Below are 23,501 nucleotides of genomic sequence, written 5' to 3' on the forward strand. Positions count from 1 at the left end.
TTTATGAAACACTTCTGATTGCATGTGGGAATAAGCAGTGTACTTGTAATACATACAGCTTTGTTTTCCTGTGTCTGTTCATTCTTATCTTTGCAGTCTAGGGTATTTGGGCCTGACTATTATAGGAGAAAGGGGAGTACTGCTGATTCTAAACAACATTTCTTCCTGTTTATGTTTCCATATGATTTTGCACTGGTAAAATTATCTTCTGCTGTTTGAAACATTCACTGCCATATAATAATGAAATTTCAGTTCTTACTGTTGTTCATTGAAAGTGAACAACAGCATCACTTTTACAGGAGCATATTTTTTTGTTGTTGTTGTTCTTGGTTCACTGTATTTGTATCCAGTTGTCATTCTCTGTGGAGGATGGCGCCTTTCCCATTAGAAGAAGGCAAAATAACAAATGCAAACTATTTTGTTAATCTTAGGCTAACTAGAAAATAATTCCACTGTAAGAAATTAAAATCTACTACATTGCTGTGGAAGACAGTAGAACTGCAGCTAGGGATGCTACATTTTGTGGGGCATCTTTACAGAATCTCTGTGACATTGACTAACTGATAGCCTGTAGTATTTTAGGTACTGGGATGCATTTAATAACCAGTAAGATTCAAGTTTTATCCCAGTTATTTATTCCACACTGTCATGCTTACTGGCCCCACAAAGTCATACTCAGTCTTGGTTTCTTGCTGGGAAGATTTCATCTGAACTGGGAAGGCTGAACAGGAAGACACATCAGTTCATGCTGTGCAACAGTTTGCAGATACCAGCCCTGCAGTTAAGTCTTGGGCATCATGAACCAGTCTTTGGGCATCCACAGACATTGCTCTTGCTGGATCTTTCCTGGATCACCTTTCTTGTTCCTGATAGACATCTATAAATAAGCAGTTTGTATGTAGAAGCATAGTGCAAGGTCTCCTTATTCATTGGAGGGATAAGTCCATGTTGCTTCTCTTCTACTTGAGAGTTCAAAATGCAGTTTGAGATATGTTCATAAAAAACATGTGTATGCACACACTGTTAAGCAGTAGCTTTGCAATCTATTATTCTTCACCTATTACAATCCCTGCCTTTGATGATTCTAGTTTAATACCCCTGTGCTTTTAAATGTCATAACCACTTTCTCTTAAGAGACAGCTTTACATTTCCAAATGCTGGTGGTCACCACAAAAGTGCATTTTTATTTCTTTTTTTTACCTTATCAAGAGTGAAGAAAATAATCAGAGAACTGCTTTGGTAAAATTGAAGCCTTGGAAGAAGTTTCATTTATTATAGTTATTCCATGTAAAAAAGGATTATTTCTTTGACATGTTCTGAGTATTTATTGTTTATGCTTCTGAAAAAGGTTTTGTTTCCTAAGCTCACATTAACAGAATGTGAAACACTGCTCCTGTTGAAGGCAGATGGAGTAGAAGATAAAAGAAGAGAGAGGAAGAAAAGATGAAGTTAAAAATAGAAAATAATTGGCGTGATTTGGAATACCTAACTGAAATTATGAGGATGTATTCTACCTGTATGTAGTTCTGCTCAGCATAGGAAAAAAAATAGGTTTATTATTATTTAGAAAATTGGGATGTCAACACCAGTGTGGGTTATACCTCAGATTCTAAGTACAAGTTGGTTTCCTTCTGCTCATCCAAGAGGAAAGTATTATTAATGCAAAAGTGTAGTACCAAAAGAGTAATTTTCTTTATGATGTTACTGAAGGCTTTTTCTAAAGCTTACTTCCAGTCTGATTTCCTGTGTTTATTGTCTCTTTTCTCCAAGGGAGATGCATTAGCAAAGCGTGGCTATGTGATGGCGATATTGATTGTGAGGATCAGTCTGATGAGGATAATTGCGAGGGCTATATGTGTGGACCACCAAAATACCCTTGTGCTAATGATACCTCCATCTGCCTACAGCCTGAGAAGCTCTGCAATGGGAGAAGAGATTGTCCTGATGGATCTGATGAAGGCGATCTTTGTGGTATTTCTTTTAGACACATTTTTCTGATTCCTTATCTGTCATAATACTTTCTTTCAAATAAAAGTTCTCGTGTTAACCTTAGGGAACTTTTATAACAGTATCTTATGTGAGATTTTTGTTGTTTTTGTTGTTTTTTTTTTTTAAATTATACTGTTTTTCTAATTGAATGAATTTTCTGTTTTTTACAAATAAGGGAAAACATGGCTTCTTACGTAAGTCTTTCTTTTCCTGGAGATAAACAATATAGGGATCTATAATATCTATGAAATTACTGAAACTAATGTGCAGTTCTCTCAAATTACAAAGGCTAGGTTAACAGAATCCTGTATGTAAGTGATTGTGAAGAAATGTATTTGTATGTCTAGAAGTTAACATGTCTCCTTGAAGGTAACAGCACAGATAAGGATATCTTGATTTTTTTATTACTACTATTATTACCATTATTTTTAATTCTTACTTGTACATGTTTCTTCAGTAATGACTTGCCTGCAATTTAGATACATCAGACTGACTGTTGAAGCCTTCCTAAACTTAGAAGTTCAAGTAGTTGGAGGCAAGGAAAGTAGTTCTGAAACCATTTGTGTGCTTAATTCTCTGTGCATCGACCTTTAGCACTTGGTCACTTCTGGAGTTGGGATATTCGTTTGAAATGGTCTTTGGGCTAACTCTTTATGGATACTGCTTAAGTCAGTGAAATATACATGAAAGTCTGGGAAAATATATACATGTATTTTATATCTGCCATGCTAAAGTTTTGAAAATTTGTAGTAAAGATACCATGCTAAGGACTTAGAAATTCTGTAGTTTTAAAATAAATTCAATAAGCTGTTTAGCAGATTTAAAATTGTTTACTCTTCTTAGGAGCTTTTCCTGCATTTAGTAGACTTTTTGTCTTTCAGAAGTTTGCAGTATAACGGACAATCGTTGCAGCCCTTAACGCCCTTATTTCTCCACGTTCTTTCAGATGAATGTTCGCTTAATAATGGTGGATGTAGTCATCAATGTTCTGTAGTTCCTGGAGGAAGAATTGTGTGCTCATGCCCTGCAGGATTCAATCTCAGTGTAGACAACAAAACTTGTGAAATTATGGATTATTGCACAAAGCACCTTAAATGTAGTCAAGTATGTGAGCAGCACAAAAATAATGTGAAATGCTCATGTTATGAAGGCTGGAAGCTCAGTAAGGATGGAGAAAATTGCATTAGTACTGGTAAGCTGAAACTGAGTTGACTTTCACTCTTCCAGACATCAATTAGATATAAATTTAGTGTGAGTGGGTGTTTTTTTCATCTCACTTTTAATTTGAATATAGACTTTGCTTAGATCGTCATGAAGTTGCTCCCTTTGGGCACTACTGGACCTTGGGTATCTATTGACAGTTCTCTCTGTGCATCTCCAGAACCTTTCCCAACTTCCATAATATTTGTTTTCATTTCTTTGGGACTCTCTCCTGAGTTACCCAGACTATGAAGTCCATGTATGGAAGTACAGTTCCACTAGTGATCAGCCTCCTGCTGGTGATTTCACATCTTTCCATGTATTGGAGTGTGTGCTGACTTTTGGTTCAGGTGTTACCTAAACTTACTGTTAGCCTGTATTAGCTGTAGGTCATAGCAAACTTTTAATTCAGAGTTCAAAATGTTAATTGAAAATATATGCACTCACACAAGAAATTATCTTCTTTCAGTTAGTACTCACAGAATAAGCCATTTTTTAACCTATAATATTTCGGTACTAGATTTTGTTGTTGATAAACCAGTTCAGTTCACTAACCAGAAGAAATAGAACATAAGCCAGAGCAGCAAAGGAGAATGCATTCCCTTCATTTTTCAGTACTTTGTTCAGAAGTACATCTCAGAAACTGTTAGGGGTGTCTATTAAGCTCAGTGTGAATGTGAGTGAAATGGATACTGTCGTAACATTAGTACTTTCCTGCATGAAGTTGAAAATAACATAGATGTTCAAAGTATCACTTTAGGACTGTTATGTACTTATTTCTTGATATTATCTTATTCACACTGAGTCAAAATGTCTTCAAAACTATTTTACAATTTATTTGGATATCTCATAATTGAACAGGTTTTATAATTAAGATTTTCCTCATTTTTTACAGATACTCAGCATTTCCTCAGGTGAATTACAGGAAAAAAATGTAAATCACTGAGTGAGAAATAAGAGCCTAAGTTTCTCATTTCAAATCACTTGGAATAATTTACTAGCTAGCAGTCAGCTTAACTGTCTGCATTTCAGAAAATATGGGAAATTCTAATTCTTCTGCTTCAACCTTGCTTGACCTAATTTGTATAACATTTTAGCGCTACATAACGGTTGTAATGAAGTCCACGTTGCATGTAGTAGAAATATTTCTCTTTTCCGAAACAACAAACAAAAACAATTTAGTTTTGTATCCTGAATGTTGCATTAATGAGCTCTTAACAAATGGTTTAAAATTGAATGCCTTGCTGAAGAGAAATTTTCTTAATATTTTAAAGAACTTTCTATTAACCCACTGGGGAACATCATTTAAAGAAAGTCTTTGTCACAGTAATTGTTGTTATAGTATGTAAATAATTGCTGCTACATGAAATTGGTTATACATTTTGCTCAGCTATCACTCAGCTATGCTGATGTGTGACTCTCAGATCACACATCACTGACATGTTACTGTGGCCTGTATGTCCAAAATGTAGTTGTTCTCCATTCAAATTCTTATTTTATTGCATTGCTTTCATGTTTTTGACCCTTGACCAGTCACATTTATTTTTTCACTATCATTTTTGAACATTCGGAAAACACATTCTTACTGGGTTACAGGAATGAAAGGATTAAAAGAATTGTAAAAAGTTGTTAATAATGTTATAGAGGAAGGCTTCTAACAAGCACTAAAGCGAGCAGCAATTACCAATATTTGAAACCTAAGAGGGGGAAAAAATACAGTACAAATAAAATATACTCTCTTTGCTGAAAAGTAAGAAAATTGAGTCTAAGGCTGTTTAGCTTTTCTTAGGCCCAGGAGATATTTCTGCTTAATTTTTACTGGCTGTTGGTGAGAATCTAAAGTTACAAATTGATTTTTACAGATTCTGTCAGACAATTTAATGTTAAATATATGATCTGAGACTGGAGATGTCAGCTAATATAAAGAAAAGTGGTACTGTTCCTTATAAACCATAAAGACTATATCCTAATGCCATCAAAGCAGCAGGAAAATAATTCTGTATCAAATAAGACGTGTGCTTTTACAGTCAATAATAATTTTAGTTTATTTCATTTAAAGGAATGGTGAATACTCCAAAGGATAGAAACTAATACATTAATTGTTGACTGTTTCAATTGCATTTTGTAAACCAGTCAAGGAATCCCAATTTTGATCTCATTTGTGTGATTTATGATCTTAAAAATATCCATTGTGTCTCTGTGAGATTTTATGTGAATGTTAAATAAAGGCTTATAGTTTTGTCTACTAGTTCCCTCCCCAGTAATGCCAAATGCCATCAGTAATGCAAGATGGTATAAAATAATTCTTACTATAGCTGTGTTTGTTTGGAAATCTCTTGAATTGGGAGACAATGCACAATGTGTTAGATCAGTGACCAGTAATTCTTCTTATGGGAGGAAAAAAGAAAATTCAGAAGAAAATTATTAGTTAGCCCTCTGCTAATTTTTAGTTCTAGAGTTTATATACTGTATCTATATGCCAACACTTAGTTACAAATTTAGGTGAACTCCAAAACACACAGTTCAGGTTTCATTTAAAAAGTGACTTTAAATATATTCTAAGCTTTAAGACCTCAACTGCGTATGTGTGTGTATATATATATAAGCATATATATATTCTTTTATGCTACTGGATGCATACTTGGAAAAAAAGAATGATCTGATTTTTTATTCTAAATTGCTTTTAGCTGTTATTAGAATCCATTCTGTTAGAATTTCCAACTGTCTTGTGATATTAAAAAGGAAAAGGAGAAAGAAAAGAAGATCTAATCTTTTTTCTCGTTGTTTGTTTTATTAACACAGCTATTAGCTTGAAATCTTCACCTCACATAAACTCAATTAAAAAAAAACAATAGAAAACAATTTTATAATGTGGTTTACCTACACAGTAATTGTTTATGTATATTTATGTGTATAAGGATATAAGCTTATGGGAGCAAATTTAACATCATTTGAATAGCAAAAAAAGAATTGGTTCAGCGGTAATTGGTGTGGTGTATCAGTAAGTGTATAAAATGCTTATTTCCTTCACTTCGGTTTTAAATGAAAAAGGGTTGTGTATATTTATTTCAGTACTTTTTATTCCCAATTAATTTTCTTTTTGAATGATATAAAATAATATTTTTTTCTAAGTCTTCTGAGAAAATAGTTTATTTTATAACTTGAGACTTACAAGGTCTAGTTATGGAACAATTTGTGGTGTAGCTATAAAACATATTTCAGTAGTTGAGTGTGATATTCCCAATTGCAATGTTTGGTATCTCTTGTACAGATGAAATATAATGTTAGATATAGTAGAAAAGTGAGATGTTTATGGGACTAAAATATAAATTTGAAAGACACTCCATCAGGAAGTTAATTGCCTTAATACTCTGTTGTTCTTATTCCACTTGTCATTTATAGCAATGTATAACAATTTTTTCTTTATTATTCTTTTGAAACATGTAATCTTCTGCTTCCAGATCCATTTGAAGCTTTCATAATTTTTTCTATTCGACATGAGATCAGAAAAATTGATCTTCACAAACGTGACTACAGCCTTTTAGTTCCTGGTTTAAGAAATACAATAGCACTTGATTTTCATTTCAGTCAGAGCTTACTGTACTGGACAGATGTGGTGGAGGACAAAATTTACAGAGGCAAGCTTTCTGATACTGGAGGTATGGATTTAATCTTTAATTTCTTAAGAGTAAAGACAACCGCAGTTACAGAATACTGAACATCTGAATTGTTATTGAGAGCAAAATCTTTTTCCTCCTTTTTGCTTGATTGAATTAAAAATGAAAGTACATCTGCATAAGTTTTGTCTGTTATTTTCATTAGAGAACAGAGCATGAGCACATCCTTCACAGACAGTGCAAAATTGGTCCCTAATAACAGGGCATGGGTATGTCAGCAGTGGGACTCCATGTGAGATTGTTCCTTCATTGGAATTTTTAGGGCTTTACTTAGTAAACCATCAAGGAATAAAACTTCTCTATTTCTATAGAATGAAGTTTATTTATGCAGTGCAAGCAGTATGGTTATTTACAGTAGTCTGTTACTTTAGCAAAGACAAAATGTCATGTGGAATGAAAGCTTATGGATATCCATCAGATGAATTGAGGATTTACTCCAAGAGCGTATGATACACTTGTATGTCTATGTACACTTTATTAGACTCTATATTAGGTTTTTTTTAAGACTCTCTCTCTCTTTTTGAGGTGTAAGTGCCATTGAGGTGGTAGTACAACATGGTCTGGCCACACCTGAAGGTCTTACTGTAGACTGGATTGCAGGAAACATATACTGGATAGACAGCAATCTGGACCAAATAGAAGTTGCAAAGCTAGATGGTACTTTGCGAACAACGTTAATAGCAGGAGCTATGGAACATCCAAGAGCTATTGCTTTGGATCCCAGATATGGGTAATTGTAAAATGATTAAATATTTTAAATATATTTTAAATATAGAGGTTTAAATGCAAGATTGCTTTATTACCGTTTTTGTGAATTATAATATCTTAACTTGTTTGTAATTTTTGAAAGCATATAAGTGAAATACCAGCTGTTACAATGTAGTGTGGGTACCATAAGTGTTAAGAAAGGGTAAATCAAAAGATACTATTTGTTTACAAAATACTTTCTCTCATTGTGTGATATTTTTTCCTTTGATTTTTTATTTTTTCAATGTGGATGGTGGTAACTGGCCCATTTTGTGCCCTTGTGCAACATGTAGTGTGTACTGCTGTTCAAAAGCACTAAATAGAATGTTGTTTTCATTTAATTTAAAAAATATAATTGCATCTTCTTTCCTATTTATTTATTTGTTTGTTAAACCATTTAAAATTCTCTCACATACTTCAAATATGTTATTATATCTGTTTTATTTTCCTCTCACTAGAATTCTATTTTGGACAGACTGGGATGCAAATTTTCCTCGCATTGAATCTGCTTCTATGAGCGGAGCAGAAAGAAAGATCATATATAAAGATATGGATACTGGAGCCTGGCCTAACGGCCTTACAGTGGATCACTTTGAAAAAAGAATAGTATGGACAGATGCCAGGTAAAGTAATAACAGTATTCTTGGTTATCTACTTTATAAATCCTCATTCTTAGATGTAGAAATGTGAACTACATTGTAAGTGCAATATGGCTATGTGCTATATGTACATAAAGAGTCTTGTGTGCAAATGGATCTTATGTGCATTTCTTTCATTGCATTGCTATTATAAATAATTTCTGTTTCAGTTATTTGTCCTCTGCAGTTTTTGGTGGATAGTTTTTGACTATGAGATTTTGTCAATATATGGCTTTGTGGAAGTACATTTCATAACTAGTGGATGAATACATTGGGTTTAATTACGAAAGGTTCTATGAGAAATTCCACCTCTTTTCCTGAGGAAAAAAAAAAGGGTCTTCAAATTACCTACAGTCAGGGCCCTGAGTGCATTAGCAGATCATAATGGCCATGGCCAGACTTTCCAGGAACTACCTCTGCATGTCCTGCTTGTACCCATGTGCCCACTTCAGCCTAACCACAGCACTGCCTGTTGGCAGACCCTGTTTATCCAGACCTTAACCCACAACTGACTTCCTTTCCTGTCTCATCACCAGAAATATGTCTGACAAACTGGACTGTTGGCTGAATCTGATTGATACCACTGGGTCTTGTTCTGTTTCCCTTACTCTGGGGCAGTGGAATGTGGCCTGGATAGTGAGTCTTCTGCCCTGCCAGCTGTATTCCTGGCCCCTGGTTTCCTGTGACTTAAAAAAAATAGTTGGCTGTTAGTGTTCCCTGACACCAATACACAGAAGACCTAAGCAATTCAATGTTTCTTTCCCTTAGGTTCATCTGAATGGAAACTTCCCTGCTGCATTTTCACATTGTGAAATTAAATTTGACTTTTAAAAGCACTGCACAGGCAAAACATTTCACATCCTAGTTAGAAAATTAAGATGAACTAAATCAAGCCTGAAGCTGATGTTTGCTCTCTAAACTTCTTTTTGGTCTTACCAGTGTAAGGGCAAGGTCTTAAAACATCTTGCTCCATGGTGTCATGATGGTTCTGTGGTGTCTTTTATTTTCATATAATCTGAAGTTTGGCTTTATCTTGTAGATCAGATGCCATTTATTCTGCATTATATGATGGAACCGGCATGATAGAGATTATACGGGGTCATGAATATCTTTCTCACCCCTTTGCTGTTTCTTTGTATGGGAGCGAAGTATATTGGACAGATTGGCGGACCAATACGCTTGCAAAAGCCAATAAATGGACTGGCCAGAATGTCAGCGTTATACAAAAAACAAGTGCTCAGCCCTTCGATCTTCAGATATATCACCCAAGTCGTCAACCTCAAGGTGACATTTGAACAACTGTTATTCATGAGAGGGAAAAAATAATATACATATCACAATATATGCATATTGATTTGCCTTTAACTGTTTATTTTTACTTAAATGTTATTTTCAGCATGGGTCTTACTTGGGTGCTCAAGGAATCTTTATTCAAACTTGAGACAGTGTGAGATTGAGATTGCTGTCTGTAATTATGGCCCATTTGGAATCTTGTTCTTGATCTGATAAAAATGAAGAGCAATATATGATTTAAAAGTTTCCAAGTTAATATTGTTTTAAACTGAAGGAGTTGATCTAATAAAAGCAAACATCTGTTGGCTGTCCTATGCTTCTAAGGGAAGGTGAATTTTTCTGTGAAGTAAACTGTGTATGTAACTTTTATTAGTAAATATACTATCTGAATTTTTAAAAGGATAGTGACTCGAATTGTGGATGCCTTCTCCTTGGAGGTGTTCAAGGCCAGGTTGGATGGGGCCCTTGGCAGCCTTGTCTAGTGTTAGATATGGAAGTTGATGGCCCTACGTGTGGCAGAGGGGTTGGATCTTGATGATTCTTGAGGTCCTTTCCAACCCAAGCCGTTCTATGATTAATTTCCATGTAAATATAGGGAAGGAAAAATACCACGGGAGGGTGAAGGCAAGTAGTCACAGAATGTTGTGTGGTCTCTGGATAAATTTCAATACTCGTTCCAGAAAGTTGGTAGCAATAAAAACTCATATGAAACTTGCATCAGTTTCTTAGAATGTTTTACTGAGTATATTAAGATACATTTTTAAGGAGCATTCACCTGTGTATCACTTGAAATTGCTGGGTTTTTGCTATGCTTTTTAATTAGTCACTTTCTACACTTTGGTGTCTGAGGACCTGTGTCCTATATTCAGTGTTTTCGTGGTAACAGAAGAGTTTCTTTTAGCCTTTTCTTTCTGTAAGGTAAAAAAAAAAACAAAAAAACAAACACAGGTATTTTCTGCTGGGACTGGGGCCAGGCAACGTCTTGGGAGATTATCTGACTTTAGGGGGGAGACTTTAGATACCTAGGGTGATGCTATTCAGCATTCCATAGTCACTGATATCTTGCCCTAAGCAAAGGTATGAGCTGTAGAAGTTTTAAACTGTAATTTTACAGTATCAAGAAATAACAAGTTATGTAGCTGCAGATTTTATTTTATGATTTAGAGTACACCATATTCCGATTTATTATTGGCCTGTGGAGTATGATTTAAATAATGATCTTTCAATAGAAGCAATTTTTTTCTACACATCCACTGGATGTTAAGTGAAATTTTATTACAGCTAGAGGAATATTGTTATGTTACTGGATTCTATCTTAATTAGTCTTCTGAATTTATAGCAACATACAGTAAATGAAACAAGATTGCATGCAGATTAGAATTCCAAAATGGAGAGAATCCCTCCCTTTTATATTATTTTAACAGTAAATTTCTAATTTTTGTGAGGTTTATTCTAACGCACAGCAGCCACTGCCTAAAAATACCACTGCTTTTGGGTTTTTCTTTATGGTTTGTGCCCTGTTATTACACAGTTTTCTATTCCTTCACATCTGCGTTTCTTATCTGCTTAGTATATCAGTATGCTTGTTGAAAGTCAGGCACGTCATGTACTTTGCGTTCCTGATGTTAAGCTAGTATCATTAATTTTAGTTTTCTCTTTTCATGTTTGGCTTCTTTTTTTGTTGCACTCTTTCATCTCAAACTGTGTACTCTCCTGTAGCTGCCAGCTTTCTTGCAGACTTCTGTTTGAAAGGGAAATGTGAAATTTTTACTTGTAAATGTGAACAGCCTGATTTTCATTTAGCTTTAAATGAAACCCAATCTCTTGGTTGGCTAAGCTGGGTATGGGTGGGAGGAAGGAGTAACATAGAGATCTGTTAACAAGCGCTTGAGAACTGCCGTAAATCTATCATAATTTATGTAGTATAGCATCACAAAGAACCTAGCCAACTTAAAGCTACTCGCATTTCTTGTTGTCTATTCTGCTTCATGGCAAATGTATAAATGATATGAACATATTCTGTGGTATGCTAATTTCTTTCAGCAATTAAATGTGAATTTAAAATAATTAATTTAGGCAAAAAACATGTATTTTAGAAGTAATGCATTTTCTGATCAGTTCTTAGCTTGCAAATTCTAATGACTAATGCTGAATTAATTGGATACAAGCATTAATTGGATACATTTTAACTTGACCAAGTACAGCGGAAGGATCCCTGGACTACTGAAAAGCAATGTTACAAGAAGTATTGACAGTGAACAGAGGCTTAGATCTATAACTGGTGTTAAATAAGATAGAAAGTAGACTGTCAGCAATTTAGAAGTATCATTTTGATTTAAGTAAAGTGCATATATTTGAAAGTATAGGAAGAATTTACTCACGTACTTAGTCATGTTCTGCAGTTGGACTTGATAATCTTTAATCTTGATAATCTTTCTAAGCAGAGCAATTCTATGATTCTGTGTGTCTTTCAAGTAGAAGGGTAAAAAAAAAAATAAAAAAAAAAAATCTAGCTGAAACATGTTACCAGAGAGGTAAGTCTTCAATTAGAGGCTAATATGGAGGATAAGTTGGTCCACAGTGAATGCATATTCATAGGCTGTCAGGGTAATCTGTCGGTTGTCAACTGGTAGTAGAACATCTGGAGCTATTTAAGGGTTAATGGTCAAGAAAAAATAACTGTTTTGTTTAAATAATGATTTAGACAGCAGACAAAAAGACATATGAAGAGTGACATATAACTGTGTGCAGTACTGTAAGAGGACTAGATTGGTAAGCAACCAGAAGTGTAAAGCAATTAAATAATGCAAAAGGCTGTCCAGTTGGATGCAAAATGCAGTTCTGTGCATTGCAGTCATCAAAAGGAAAATAATAGTTTGGTGAAAAGGATTAGTAAGGGAGTAAAGAACCACAAATAGTGCACTGTGATGCTCTATAAATCCATAGCACTCCCACATCTTAAATACTTCAAGCAGGTCATATGAGAGATTCTGAGAATTCTTGACAGACTGATTGAGAGTGTGGGAAAGATTTTTGCATGAAGACAGGTAAAATGCTGCTTCTCAAAATAGAGCTTATAGATAGGCTTCTGTGTGATGGAAGCCTGTGAAATCCTAGGTGGCGTGGAGAAGGGAAGTAAGGATTGGCTATATGGTTATTTGCAATAGAATTAGAAGGAAGGATCAGAGCTAGCAGAGGGAAATTAAAGAGAAAGTTTTGGTAGCTGAGCCTACTGTACACCTGTTTGCCTTCAAGAGAATTAATTTTTATTAAAAAGTAAAGAATGGACTTAGCAGTTACTCAGAGAAAGCAGTATGAACATGAAAGGAATACATAACTGTGCTGGTATACATCATTTTTAGATTGTGGTGACATACAGTATAAAATACATAAATTTTGGTGTGGACTAATAGTACACAGACTGTTAGAACACTTTAACCATAATTCTGCCAATTGGATAGTAGTTGAATTTAGTGATCTTGGATAGTTGGACTTTAAGTTCTTTTCCAACCTAAGTGATTTGATGATCAATAACTAGTATTCCTTTTTATTTTTATCCTGTATGGTATTCTATTTAAATGGCATTCTTGAAGAGCAGCTCTCCTGAGATCTTTTACAATATGTATTTTTATGACATACTTTACAATATTGTCAAAACCCTAAATCTCGATTTTGATTAGTTATTTCCTGAGACAGATGATTTATTAATGTGAATAGCCCATTAACCATTAACTTTAATCCTGAAGGGCTTGTGGAACCTTCATAATTTCAATTTATTTTTTTTAGGTTCACATTTGTAAAATATGAGTTCCTTCACCCCTGTTCCACTTCACAGCCCCAATTTTTTCCACATAATTGCTATAGTTACAAGAGAAACAATGGTGATGATAAATTAAAAATCTTTATATTAAAATTTTTGGAAAAGACAAATATAGTCATGACATAAAGATAAAAGGGAATTTATAGTTCATTAGCAGTCAAGGGAGCTATTAACTCATTACTAAATCTAAATGTTTTTATGCTGGTTGACCCAGCTGTCCTGTCAGAAATGCAGAAGTGATTAAAGAGAGGATGTAAGATGTCCTTCCCCCCTCCCCCCCACTAAGCTTTGGAACAGGAGGAGAAATGGAAAAGGCTGGGAGAAAGCTGCTAGTGATGATAAGAAACTTGTCATAGAAGTGTACAAGATTGTGGCTTTATGATAGAATAATAAAAATAATTGGATAGAATTTAAGGAGTCCATTAATCTGAGGCTTTGAGAATTTCATTCCTCCTGTAGTTCTGGTCAGACAAGTAATTAAAGGATTCAAGTGATGTAGATCAATCTAAGAAAGCATGCCTTGATGAGAGAGGCAAATGGTTTAGTGAGGCTAGTTTTAGTTTGCCATCTGATTTTAGTGTTTGAGTGTGAGCTATTTCCCAAGGAAATTCAAGAATCAGTCTTGTTAGGTAATTATTGTATTGTTGGCTGGTGCAGAATTAAAGAAATATATTCCAAACTAATTGATTTTGTTAATTAGAAATTTGACTTGACAAGCCCGTTCTTTTCACTTCCCTTTTCATCAGTGCTAATTTTCTGTGTTGCTTTTTTGTTGTTGTTTTTCTTTTCATTTTTGGAAATAGGAAAAAATACTGCTTTTTCCCATTCATGTTTGAAATGTCTCTATAGGAGCACTATGGAACTGTATGTGTGCAGTAATGAATGAGGATTACAAGAGTAGTTTCACTACTTTCTCTGAGCATTGTCCCCAGTCATTTCGCTTTATGCTCTTAAAAGCAATTTCAGCACATCTTGTTTAGAGGAGAATGGCATAAAGTTGCTTGAAATAAAAACGACTCTTAGGAAAGATTTTTTTCCTTTGAACAAAGTAAAAATAATTATGCATTTCAAATTATCTTTTCATATTAGGTTTTTCACTGGTGTAGTAAGTGGATCAAATCAAAAGGGGAGCATTGAATTCACTGAAATTCACTTCACAGACCTGGCTTGACACTTCAGTGCTGCTTATGTCTTCATTATACCAATGTGTTTTTTTTATTCCATGCCTCCTGATTAGGAGTGTACAGTTGCTTACATTTTAATGGTATGAATAGACTGCAAAATTAATTTCTTACTTAAAAGGACCACTTTATGACACAAAGCAAATGCAAAGGTGCTGGGGCACCTCTCCTATGTGGAAAGGTTGAGGGAACTGGGATTGTTTAGCATGAAGAGAAGACTCCAGGGGGAGCTCATTGTGGCCTTGCGGTATTTGAAGAAATAGGAGAAGGTATGACTGTTTACAAGGGTGGATAGCAATAGGACAAGGGTGTATGGTTTTAAACTAAGATGAGAGTTTTAGGTAAGATGACAGGAGGAAGTTTTTCACACAGAGGGTGGTAACACACAGGAGCAGGTTGCCCAAGGGGGCTGTGGATGCTCCATCCCTGCAGGCATTCAAGGCCAGGCTGGATGTGGCTCTGGGCAGCCTGGTCTGCTGGTTGGTGACCCTGCACATAGCAGGGGGTTGGAACTGGATGAGCATTGTAGGCCTTTTTAACTCAAGCTATTCGATGATTCTATGGAAAAATAAATAAATAAAAATCCCCCGGCATCATGAAGTTACAATGATAGTTTTGGTGGTGGCATAAATTAAAAAATCTGTCTATTTTATTATTTGTCTGAGAAAAGATATTAAAGTTCATGCACCGTAGTCTTAGTGATTCTTCAAACAGAATATTCGAACTTTCTAACTATCTTACAAAGATCTGACAGAAGATGTACCTTACACTAGCTACTGAGACAACGTTAAGAGCATGGTAGTTAAAGTAGGACCTTTTGCAATCAAATTTTAATGTCACAAAAATTGCATCACTAGCAATTATTGCTGAGTTGGCAGAAGATTCTAATATAGCTTTCTGTAATTTTAGAAGCAGCAACTAACTAAGTACAGTTGCAGGTTTCATTTACCTCTTGACTGTCCTTAACAAGGAATGTTAAAGAAAATTCTGAATAAGGCTTTTGCTCTCTCTGGTCTACCAAGAGAAAGAGATACAATAGTGAATAACATCATCAAATTATGTAAATATTACAATAATCACACTTTGAGCAGTTAGCTTTTTAAATGTTAAACAGCTATACATTTCAGTGAGAAATTTGAAGGAGGGGTCAGTCATAAAGATTAGACCTTAAGTAGCTACAAGGTGTTTTTAGTATTGGGATGTACATCTTGATATCTGATTGCATTTCCCATAAATGTTTATTTATCTTTATTGTTTTCCTTCAGATATAGGTGAATAAAGTGTTTTTTAGAGTTGTGATAGCAAAATTCTTGTTAAAAAAGTTGAACTGTTAATGAATTAAAACTTCTTATGGAATCTTGTCATTTGTTTCCAGTGAAAATCAAGTGAAGCAAATTAGGATAACTACAGTGATAGTCATAAGATAATGAAAAGAAATGCGGTGTTGCAAGAAAGATGACTAGTTCTGAAGGTTGTATTTATATTTTGTGTATTTCATTATACAATTTTAGCTTCAAATCCATGTGCTGCTAATGAGGGCAGAGGTCCGTGTTCTCACATGTGTCTGATCAATCATAACAGAAGTGCTGCATGTGCATGTCCACATCTGATGAAACTTTCTTTAGACAAGAAAACGTGTTATGGTAAGTTTTTCTCCTGTGACCTGACAGTTATATTAAGCGTTTGAACTTGTCAAACTAAAATAGCCTTGGAAATAGTCTCTACAGAGCATTTTAATCATAGATTTTTAAAAGGGGCATCTTCTTTTTGGGAAGTGATAACTTACAGTCAATATATATGGGGTATATGTAGCTTTGGTATTTATTACCATGGTCATTTTATCTACTGATTGTATGTATGATATGTTAGCATAATTTAACAGAAAGATTTATAGTGTAGGGTTCATCATCAGAAAGTGATGAGTCAAGTAACTTGAATAGCAAGAATATACTTAAAAGCTTAAACCTGTCTGTTCTACTAAAATTTTCTGTGCATCACTTTCAAGGATTAAGAAAAAAAAAAACAACTAGGTCTGCTCCAAAAGTAATGCTTCCTATTTTATGATGTTGGCCCACAGCATCAGAGGCAGATATTGGTGGTATTGGTGGTATGGTGGTAAAAGCTGAACTTTGTCACCCGTATTCCATTGCATTTTGTTGCTGTGCCATGGATGTCAGCAAAGGGCAGTCTGACAGAACAGAGTCTGACATGGAAGTGCACATGGAGCAAAAATGTGTCACTGAATTCCTCTGCAGAAAAAAATGGCACCCACTGACGTTCATCAATCCTTGCTGAATGCTTATGAAGACCAAAGAGTGGAAATGAGCACAGTGAGGCAGTGGGTGATGTGTTTCAGCAGAGGCGACAGCAGTGTGAAAGATAAGCCATGCTCTGGATGGTCATGTGTAGCTATCGCACCTCTAGATAAAGAACATTTTTACAAACTCATTTGCACAAATCAGCTAATGTTGGTGACTGTTTTGAAAACTAGTGCTTTTTAGGTGAGAACTCTCTCCATCACTTTGTTAACCGTTAACTGTGTGTCAACCGTGACACTGTGCTCACTGTATCTGTTGTAGTTTCCACAGAAATAAATAGGAGGCATTACTTTTGGAACATCCTACGTAATATGGAAAGGAAAAGTTAGACATATAGCCTTGAAGAGGAGCTTCACATATATTAATAAGTACTTTATTTTTAAATCCCTAGAAATATCAAGAAAATTTGTCCACTATCTTTTAAGACTCTGTAAAGCATTACTTTAATCAGTGCTGTTCAATAATGTTAAGGAAAACTCAAGACAAAATGTTATATTGCATCAAGAAGATTGTGGTAATGAAGTTACCTTCACAGTTTATACACAGACCTTTGCTTCAACAATTTAGACTTCTGAGATAAAAAGTAGTGTTCTGTTTTGCTTTTATTTTCTTTAATTTTTTATTTTTTTTAATTAATGAATTATTGGATGTTTTAATTGCTGAGTTTTCTTTTTCCTGTCCCTTTGCCTTTTCCTGCCTACACTTAGATTCTGATTTTTTAATTTTTTTTATTTTTACTGAGTTTTATGTGCCAAACTTTCAGTTAGAGTGACAGTCTGCTCCCCTTGGGAATACCAAATATCTGGGATGATATTCTGAGCATCTGTTATGATATTCAAATGAAATTTTTTTTTTATTAGGATAAGAAATTAGAAAGTTAAACTCTTCCCTTACACCTCTGTTAGATTGTATTGATTTAATAGCATAGAAACATCCTGTCCTGTACCCAGAACTAATACATTTTTCCTGTTATTTTTATGCTCTGTAACATAATTTATTTCTCAAGTAACGCTAAGTGCAGTTTTCCTGGAGTTGATAAATCATTCATACAAATTTTATTTACACATTTGCAAATGAATGACGTTTACTTTTTTTAGCAATGATGTGAAAAGGATGAGGTGATTTTTTTTCTTCTTTTTTTTTTTCCCTATCTTCTAACAGAAAGGAAGAAATTTCTTCTTTATGCAAGACGTTCAGAAATAAGAGGAGTGGACATAGACAATCCCTACTTCAACTTCATTACAGCCTTCACTGTTCCTGACATTGATGATGTGACGGTCATAGACTTTGATGCCGTTGAGGAGCGGTTGTATTGGACTGATGTGAAAACACAAACCATCAAGCGTGCCTTCATTAATGGCACTGGTTTAGAAACTATTATTTCAAGAGGTAAGTAACTTAATACTGAATTTAAAAGAATACTGGGTTAATGTTTGTGTGTTTTAAATTTGCTTATGTAAATGTGTTCAAATTCTTGTTAGGTATACTTTGCCTTGACATTGCATAATCCATGTAAATAATAGGGAAAAATTGTTCAGAATTCTAGTTTATTTTTAAATGTACAATTGTATTTTTATTATTATATTTTTGGGGGGGCAGATATAACAATTGTCTTTGTTTTTTAATTGATATTAAAATTACATCATTGTTTTACTATGTAAATAATATAGCGAGAATTTGGGAAAAAACTGTCAAGAATCATAAGGAAGCTTAATGAAACTGACTTGTGTTTCTCTCAACATTATTATTATATTCTTTAACTATTATCTAGCATATTATTATATTCTTTAACTATTATCTAGCATTATTTCATAATTTCATCTATTTTAATTGATGTTATCTTCTGCTGTGGAGTAATTTTAATCATATTTATGAAAGGTGTAATTTATCATAGATAAAACTTACAAAATTACCACATTCTGACATTTTAAAGACTACTTAACATGCATAAATGATCTTATTTGCTAACAGTCATTTTTATACTTCTCGTAAGATCTTCAGCTTTATAAGAGTGTACCTGTGGGACACCAGTTGGATGAAGTCTCGTGCCACTGTCACAAATATACTGAAGTCATAGTTGAATCTTTTAAAGAATATGAAATCCTTGGTTTTTCAGTTCTTCCAACCAAAAAATAAAAATGTTGGGGATAAGTTTCAAATGGGTCAAATTTGTGATGTTCCTAATGTACACTAACCACTTAACCTTAAATATATGTGGCTAGTCTGTAGCAACATCCATGTTAGTTTGTCAGCAGCAATAACTGTCAGTCACCACAACCAAATTAAGTTGATGAAGTCTACAGTTAATAGTCTACAAACTATTAACTGTAATGAAATCATCCTTGGCCTTCCTCCTCAAGATGCTGGACAATATGAAGGAATGTGCCAAGGCAGATCAACATTTTGCTATCTAGATGTTAAGCAGTGATGTTATACGCAGCTTCTAAGGCAAATATTATCATTTTGAATCAATATCTTATTAAGGAAGGCTGTTATATGCAAAGAGAATTGTGAAGCAATCTCATTAACCGCATCTTACTCATGATCTACTAATACTACCTACTGTCACAATTTGGCTCCTTCCAGTAATCATGCTTTTTCTAAATGCTACAGAGCCTATTCTTGTTAATCCATAGATGTCCCATGAAAGCTGTTGCACATTTAATAGAAATTATTTGTGATAGATTCTGGGTAGAGCTGCCTGTGTTGGGCAATGCAGACCGTATAATACATTATTTCAGATTTTTTTTTCATCATTTTTTCCTGTTTTGAAGTTTATATTCAGTATGATATGTTCAATAACAACACTAACTTCTTCCAGTGGCTCTCAATTTACTACAGTTTATGCCTTTATCTGTGAATACAAGCAGATTTCTTGCGTCTTTGGTGAAGCTTCAAGCCTAAGATATTTGTTGCTTCGTTTCCTTCTCATTCAAATCCTAAGTTAAAATCATCAAAGCAACATTAGATATCAGCTTCAGAAATACAAAATATATATATATATATATATGTATATATACGAACACATTCTGTATAGAGCCTGTCTGGCAATAAGGAAAGAAGTAGGCTTTTAAACTAAATAATAGCTTTGTTTTAGGAAGTCTCTTAATCTTACATACATTAAGTATGACTTAAAGTAGTATCGAGATTTTTCTTCTAGTGTTTATATTTCTGAAGTGTGATCTTTAAACTTAGTAGTTGAAGCTAACATGTTCTACATTGTTGTCTTTTAAAAATCCTCTAGAAGTGAGTAATAAATGCTCAGTTAGAAAAATGCACTACAAAAACACAGCATCTGTCTGATAGTGATTTTTGGACAATAGGATTTATGGTAAATTTTCAGGAGAATTTCTTGGATTTAATACTGTTTCTGTGTTGCTTCAGTTGTATCAAGCTGATGTGGAAAATATTATTATTCATTGTTGGCAATCATTTTAAAAACGTAACTTAGAATATTCCATGAATTTGGTTTAAAACAAAGTAGGATAAATAGTATCTTTTTCTCAAAGAAAGAGTTGTCTAGAAAAAACATCAACAGCATTGCTGTCCATTTTTTACAGATATTCAGAGCATCAGAGGTCTTGCGGTGGATTGGATATCACGTAACTTATACTGGATTAGTTCAGAATTTGATGAAACACAAATTAATGTGGCACGTTTAGATGGTTCCTTAAAAACCTCAATCATCCATGGAATTGATAAACCTCAGTGTCTTGCAGTTCACCCAGTAAAAGGGTAAGATGTCTTTGATTCTGTTTTCTTTCAAGCTGGAATTAGATTTATTCATTTAAAAGATTTTGCTGATAATTTCTCAATTGAATATTTATTCTCCATCAAAGCCTGTTTTTAATAAAATCCTATGCTTATTACTTAATTACATAATTCTAAGTTTATGAATGTGTTTTCTCTGCTGGTGCATTAAAACTGCTGTGTACACAGAGCGACATTTTAATATGTTTATTTTCTTCAGTAAGCTCTATTGGACTGATGGAAACACAATTAACATGGCTAACATGGATGGAAGCAACAGCAAAATTCTCTTTCAGAATCAAAAAGATCCTGTTGGTAAATATTATTTGTTTGTTTTTTATTCTACAGTACTTTAATATAAACGTTATCTTTGAACACTTTGTCATAGTACGTCACAGTGATAAAAAACATGCACGAAGGCTGTGCAGTTTCTGGATGCTGACTTTCACAGTGAAATACAGGTTTTTTTGGTGGCATTTTTATGTTGAATGCTTAATGTGAGTTCTGGGAAAAGTCTAGTACAAAAGCACATTATTTTGGTATGTATTGTCACAATGCCAAATATATTTCTCAGTGGAAGATTCATTCCTGCATTTTCTTCAAGATTTCTAAAAGATTAGAGTATATGAAATATGTTATCTTTTAATTCTTTGTTTCTTTTAGAAACTTATATGTTTGCTTTATTTAGTGGGTTTTTTGCAAGTATTTCTAAGTTTTCTTGCATCTAACTTCGAAGAGTTGATCATGATATCTGTTTACTATGAAACCAAATTAAAATGTGTACTGAAAGTTTATTGCTTATTGGCATTATGTTGTGGTACTGTTGATTATTTTTTTTCAGCATTTTAAGAAGTGAACTGTGCATGTAGAGAATATACTCTTTGTAGTCCTTAAACACACACAAAAAAGTTTGTTTGTTGTCTTTTGTTGTTCTTTTTTTAAGTCTGAGTGTTCATAAGTTTAAAATAAATTGTTGGGTTCTGGTTGACATTTCTTAGTAGTTAATGACCTCTCTAAGGACTTGGGTTCTTTCTCATTGCCAGATGGTCCTTTCATCAGTCACTGATTCATTTCTGCAGATGTTTGGAGAAATAAAAGGCAGAAACATTTCAAGAAAAATGTTGTTTTCGCTTTAAGTGGCTAAATATATTTGGGGTTTTTTTTGATTTCTTAAGTTTGGGTGGATAGCAATTACATGTATAAATGTATACTTTTTCTTGAATGCACTCTTTTATGGAAAAAGAAGCTTAATACTAAGTTTGTGTTAGGTAATAAAGCTGAAATTAAAGTTGTATATATTAATTACAGGTTTATCGATAGATTATGTGGAGAACAAACTTTACTGGATCAGTTCAGGAAATGGAACCATTAATAGATGCAACCTGGATGGTGGCAATCTTGAAATAATAGACTCAATGAAAGAAGATTTACCAAAAGCCACAGCTTTAACCATAATGGGTAAGTCCAGTGGTAATAGCAATAATTTTCAAACAATTGCTTGCTAATTAATTATGAATCAACTAAAACTTGGGGGGGGGGAGGGGGCGGGGAACAAAAAAAAAAACCTTACTATTTTATCATAGGTGATACAGCCCATGTGAAACTTCTTGTGAGAGAAGTTTACATTAATGGAAGAGTTGGATTTTCATATGTCTGCTGTGTAATATTCTGGTGCTGAGTTGGTTGAAAAAAAAAAGCTTTTGATTTCTCAACATTGCATATTAGGAATGTCAGGATGCAAAGGTTTTTAAACATTACAAACATAATAAAAAGTAATTAATTTAAAAGAAGGAAGTTCAGATTAAAACCATTTCCAAAACATGGATCTTAAAATTTCAGATTGAATATGTCACAGAATTTACTGTATTTCTCACGTGCTTATTCTGCTCTTGGCCCTCACTGGGACTAGGATACCAAGTGTTAAGAAATTATGTCTTAGAATTATTCTTTATATTCTTCCAAAGATCACTAGAAATACAAATGCAATCTTTCTGCTTTTCCTTTAACTGTTTTCCTTATTTTCCTACTCATTTAATTCAAACCGATTTTAATTGCTCTGGGATGCTTTTGAGAAATTCTTTTGACATCTAGATTTTTGTTGATATAGATGACACATCAAATGCTAGTCTCCTTTAAAAAGTGTTTTGCCCAGTTGATTAACCATGCACATGTGCTTTTGAAGATTACTTTAAATGATCTCCTAAGACTGTACACACACTGTGTACGTTAAGTCATATTTTAAAGCAGTAAATGCTTGAAGAATTTTATTATGAAAATATTTAGCGTGTATTGAATCATAAATATTGTTGAAATTAGTTGGAGAGGTGAAGTTTCTCTGTATACATTCATAAACCAAGTTTTGTGTCAGAAGGAGTTATGAATGTTAATACAGAAAAATTGTCTTTCGTTGATTAGATTGTAATTCAAAACTAAATGAATAGATCTTTACTTCAGGGAGCTACTGGAGGTCTTTAATATGAAATGTTGTAAGGAATATTTTTTCTTACTGTCACTGAAATATGTATGGTGTCAAGTCTTTATCCATGATTCACAAAAGCTACAAGAGTGACAGTCCATCTGGGATATTGAATAAAGAGTTTATAGCTATCATATGAAGAAATATTTCATGCTTGTTTATGTGAAAGTAGTTTTTGCCAGTATGGAGAGGCAAGTACTTTTGCAGCTTAGTTTTTAAGCATATATATTAAGCATAAGCATATCCCTGTTATATATGCAGACTGGGAGAATAAGTCCTTGAGAGTAACCCTGTGAAGTAGGACACTGGCTTATGTCATAAGCCAGCAGTGTGTGCATGCAGCCCAGAGGGCAAACGGTATCCTGGGTTGCATTAGAAGGGTGGCCAGCAGGAGGTGGCCCAAGGGTGGGGA

The 23,501-nt window shown here is 34.0% G+C and overlaps 1 protein-coding gene across 8 annotated transcripts in view; it reads left to right on the forward strand.

The window, feature by feature from the left end:
• Nucleotides 1-23,501, forward strand: part of LRP1B (LDL receptor related protein 1B) — a 553,348-nt gene that overhangs the window by 390,339 nt on the left and 139,508 nt on the right. For all 8 annotated transcript variants that reach the window (XM_015869156.3, XM_015869153.3, XM_015869152.3 and 5 more), the window contains 11 exons: nt 1,771-1,971; nt 2,936-3,181; nt 6,651-6,848; nt 7,392-7,596; nt 8,072-8,236; nt 9,291-9,535; nt 16,057-16,188; nt 18,025-18,252; nt 20,424-20,598; nt 20,834-20,928; nt 21,922-22,071. In XM_015869156.3, the coding sequence (XP_015724642.2) occupies nt 1,771-1,971; nt 2,936-3,181; nt 6,651-6,848; nt 7,392-7,596; nt 8,072-8,236; nt 9,291-9,535; nt 16,057-16,188; nt 18,025-18,252; nt 20,424-20,598; nt 20,834-20,928; nt 21,922-22,071 (2,040 nt within the window). The remainder of the gene's footprint in view (nt 1-1,770; nt 1,972-2,935; nt 3,182-6,650; nt 6,849-7,391; nt 7,597-8,071; nt 8,237-9,290; nt 9,536-16,056; nt 16,189-18,024; nt 18,253-20,423; nt 20,599-20,833; nt 20,929-21,921; nt 22,072-23,501) is intronic.

Source organism: Coturnix japonica, chromosome 7 (genome assembly GCF_054131305.1).
Source record: "Coturnix japonica strain WE chromosome 7, WE-NBRP24, whole genome shotgun sequence".
NCBI classification, from domain to species: domain Eukaryota; kingdom Metazoa; phylum Chordata; class Aves; order Galliformes; family Phasianidae; genus Coturnix; species Coturnix japonica.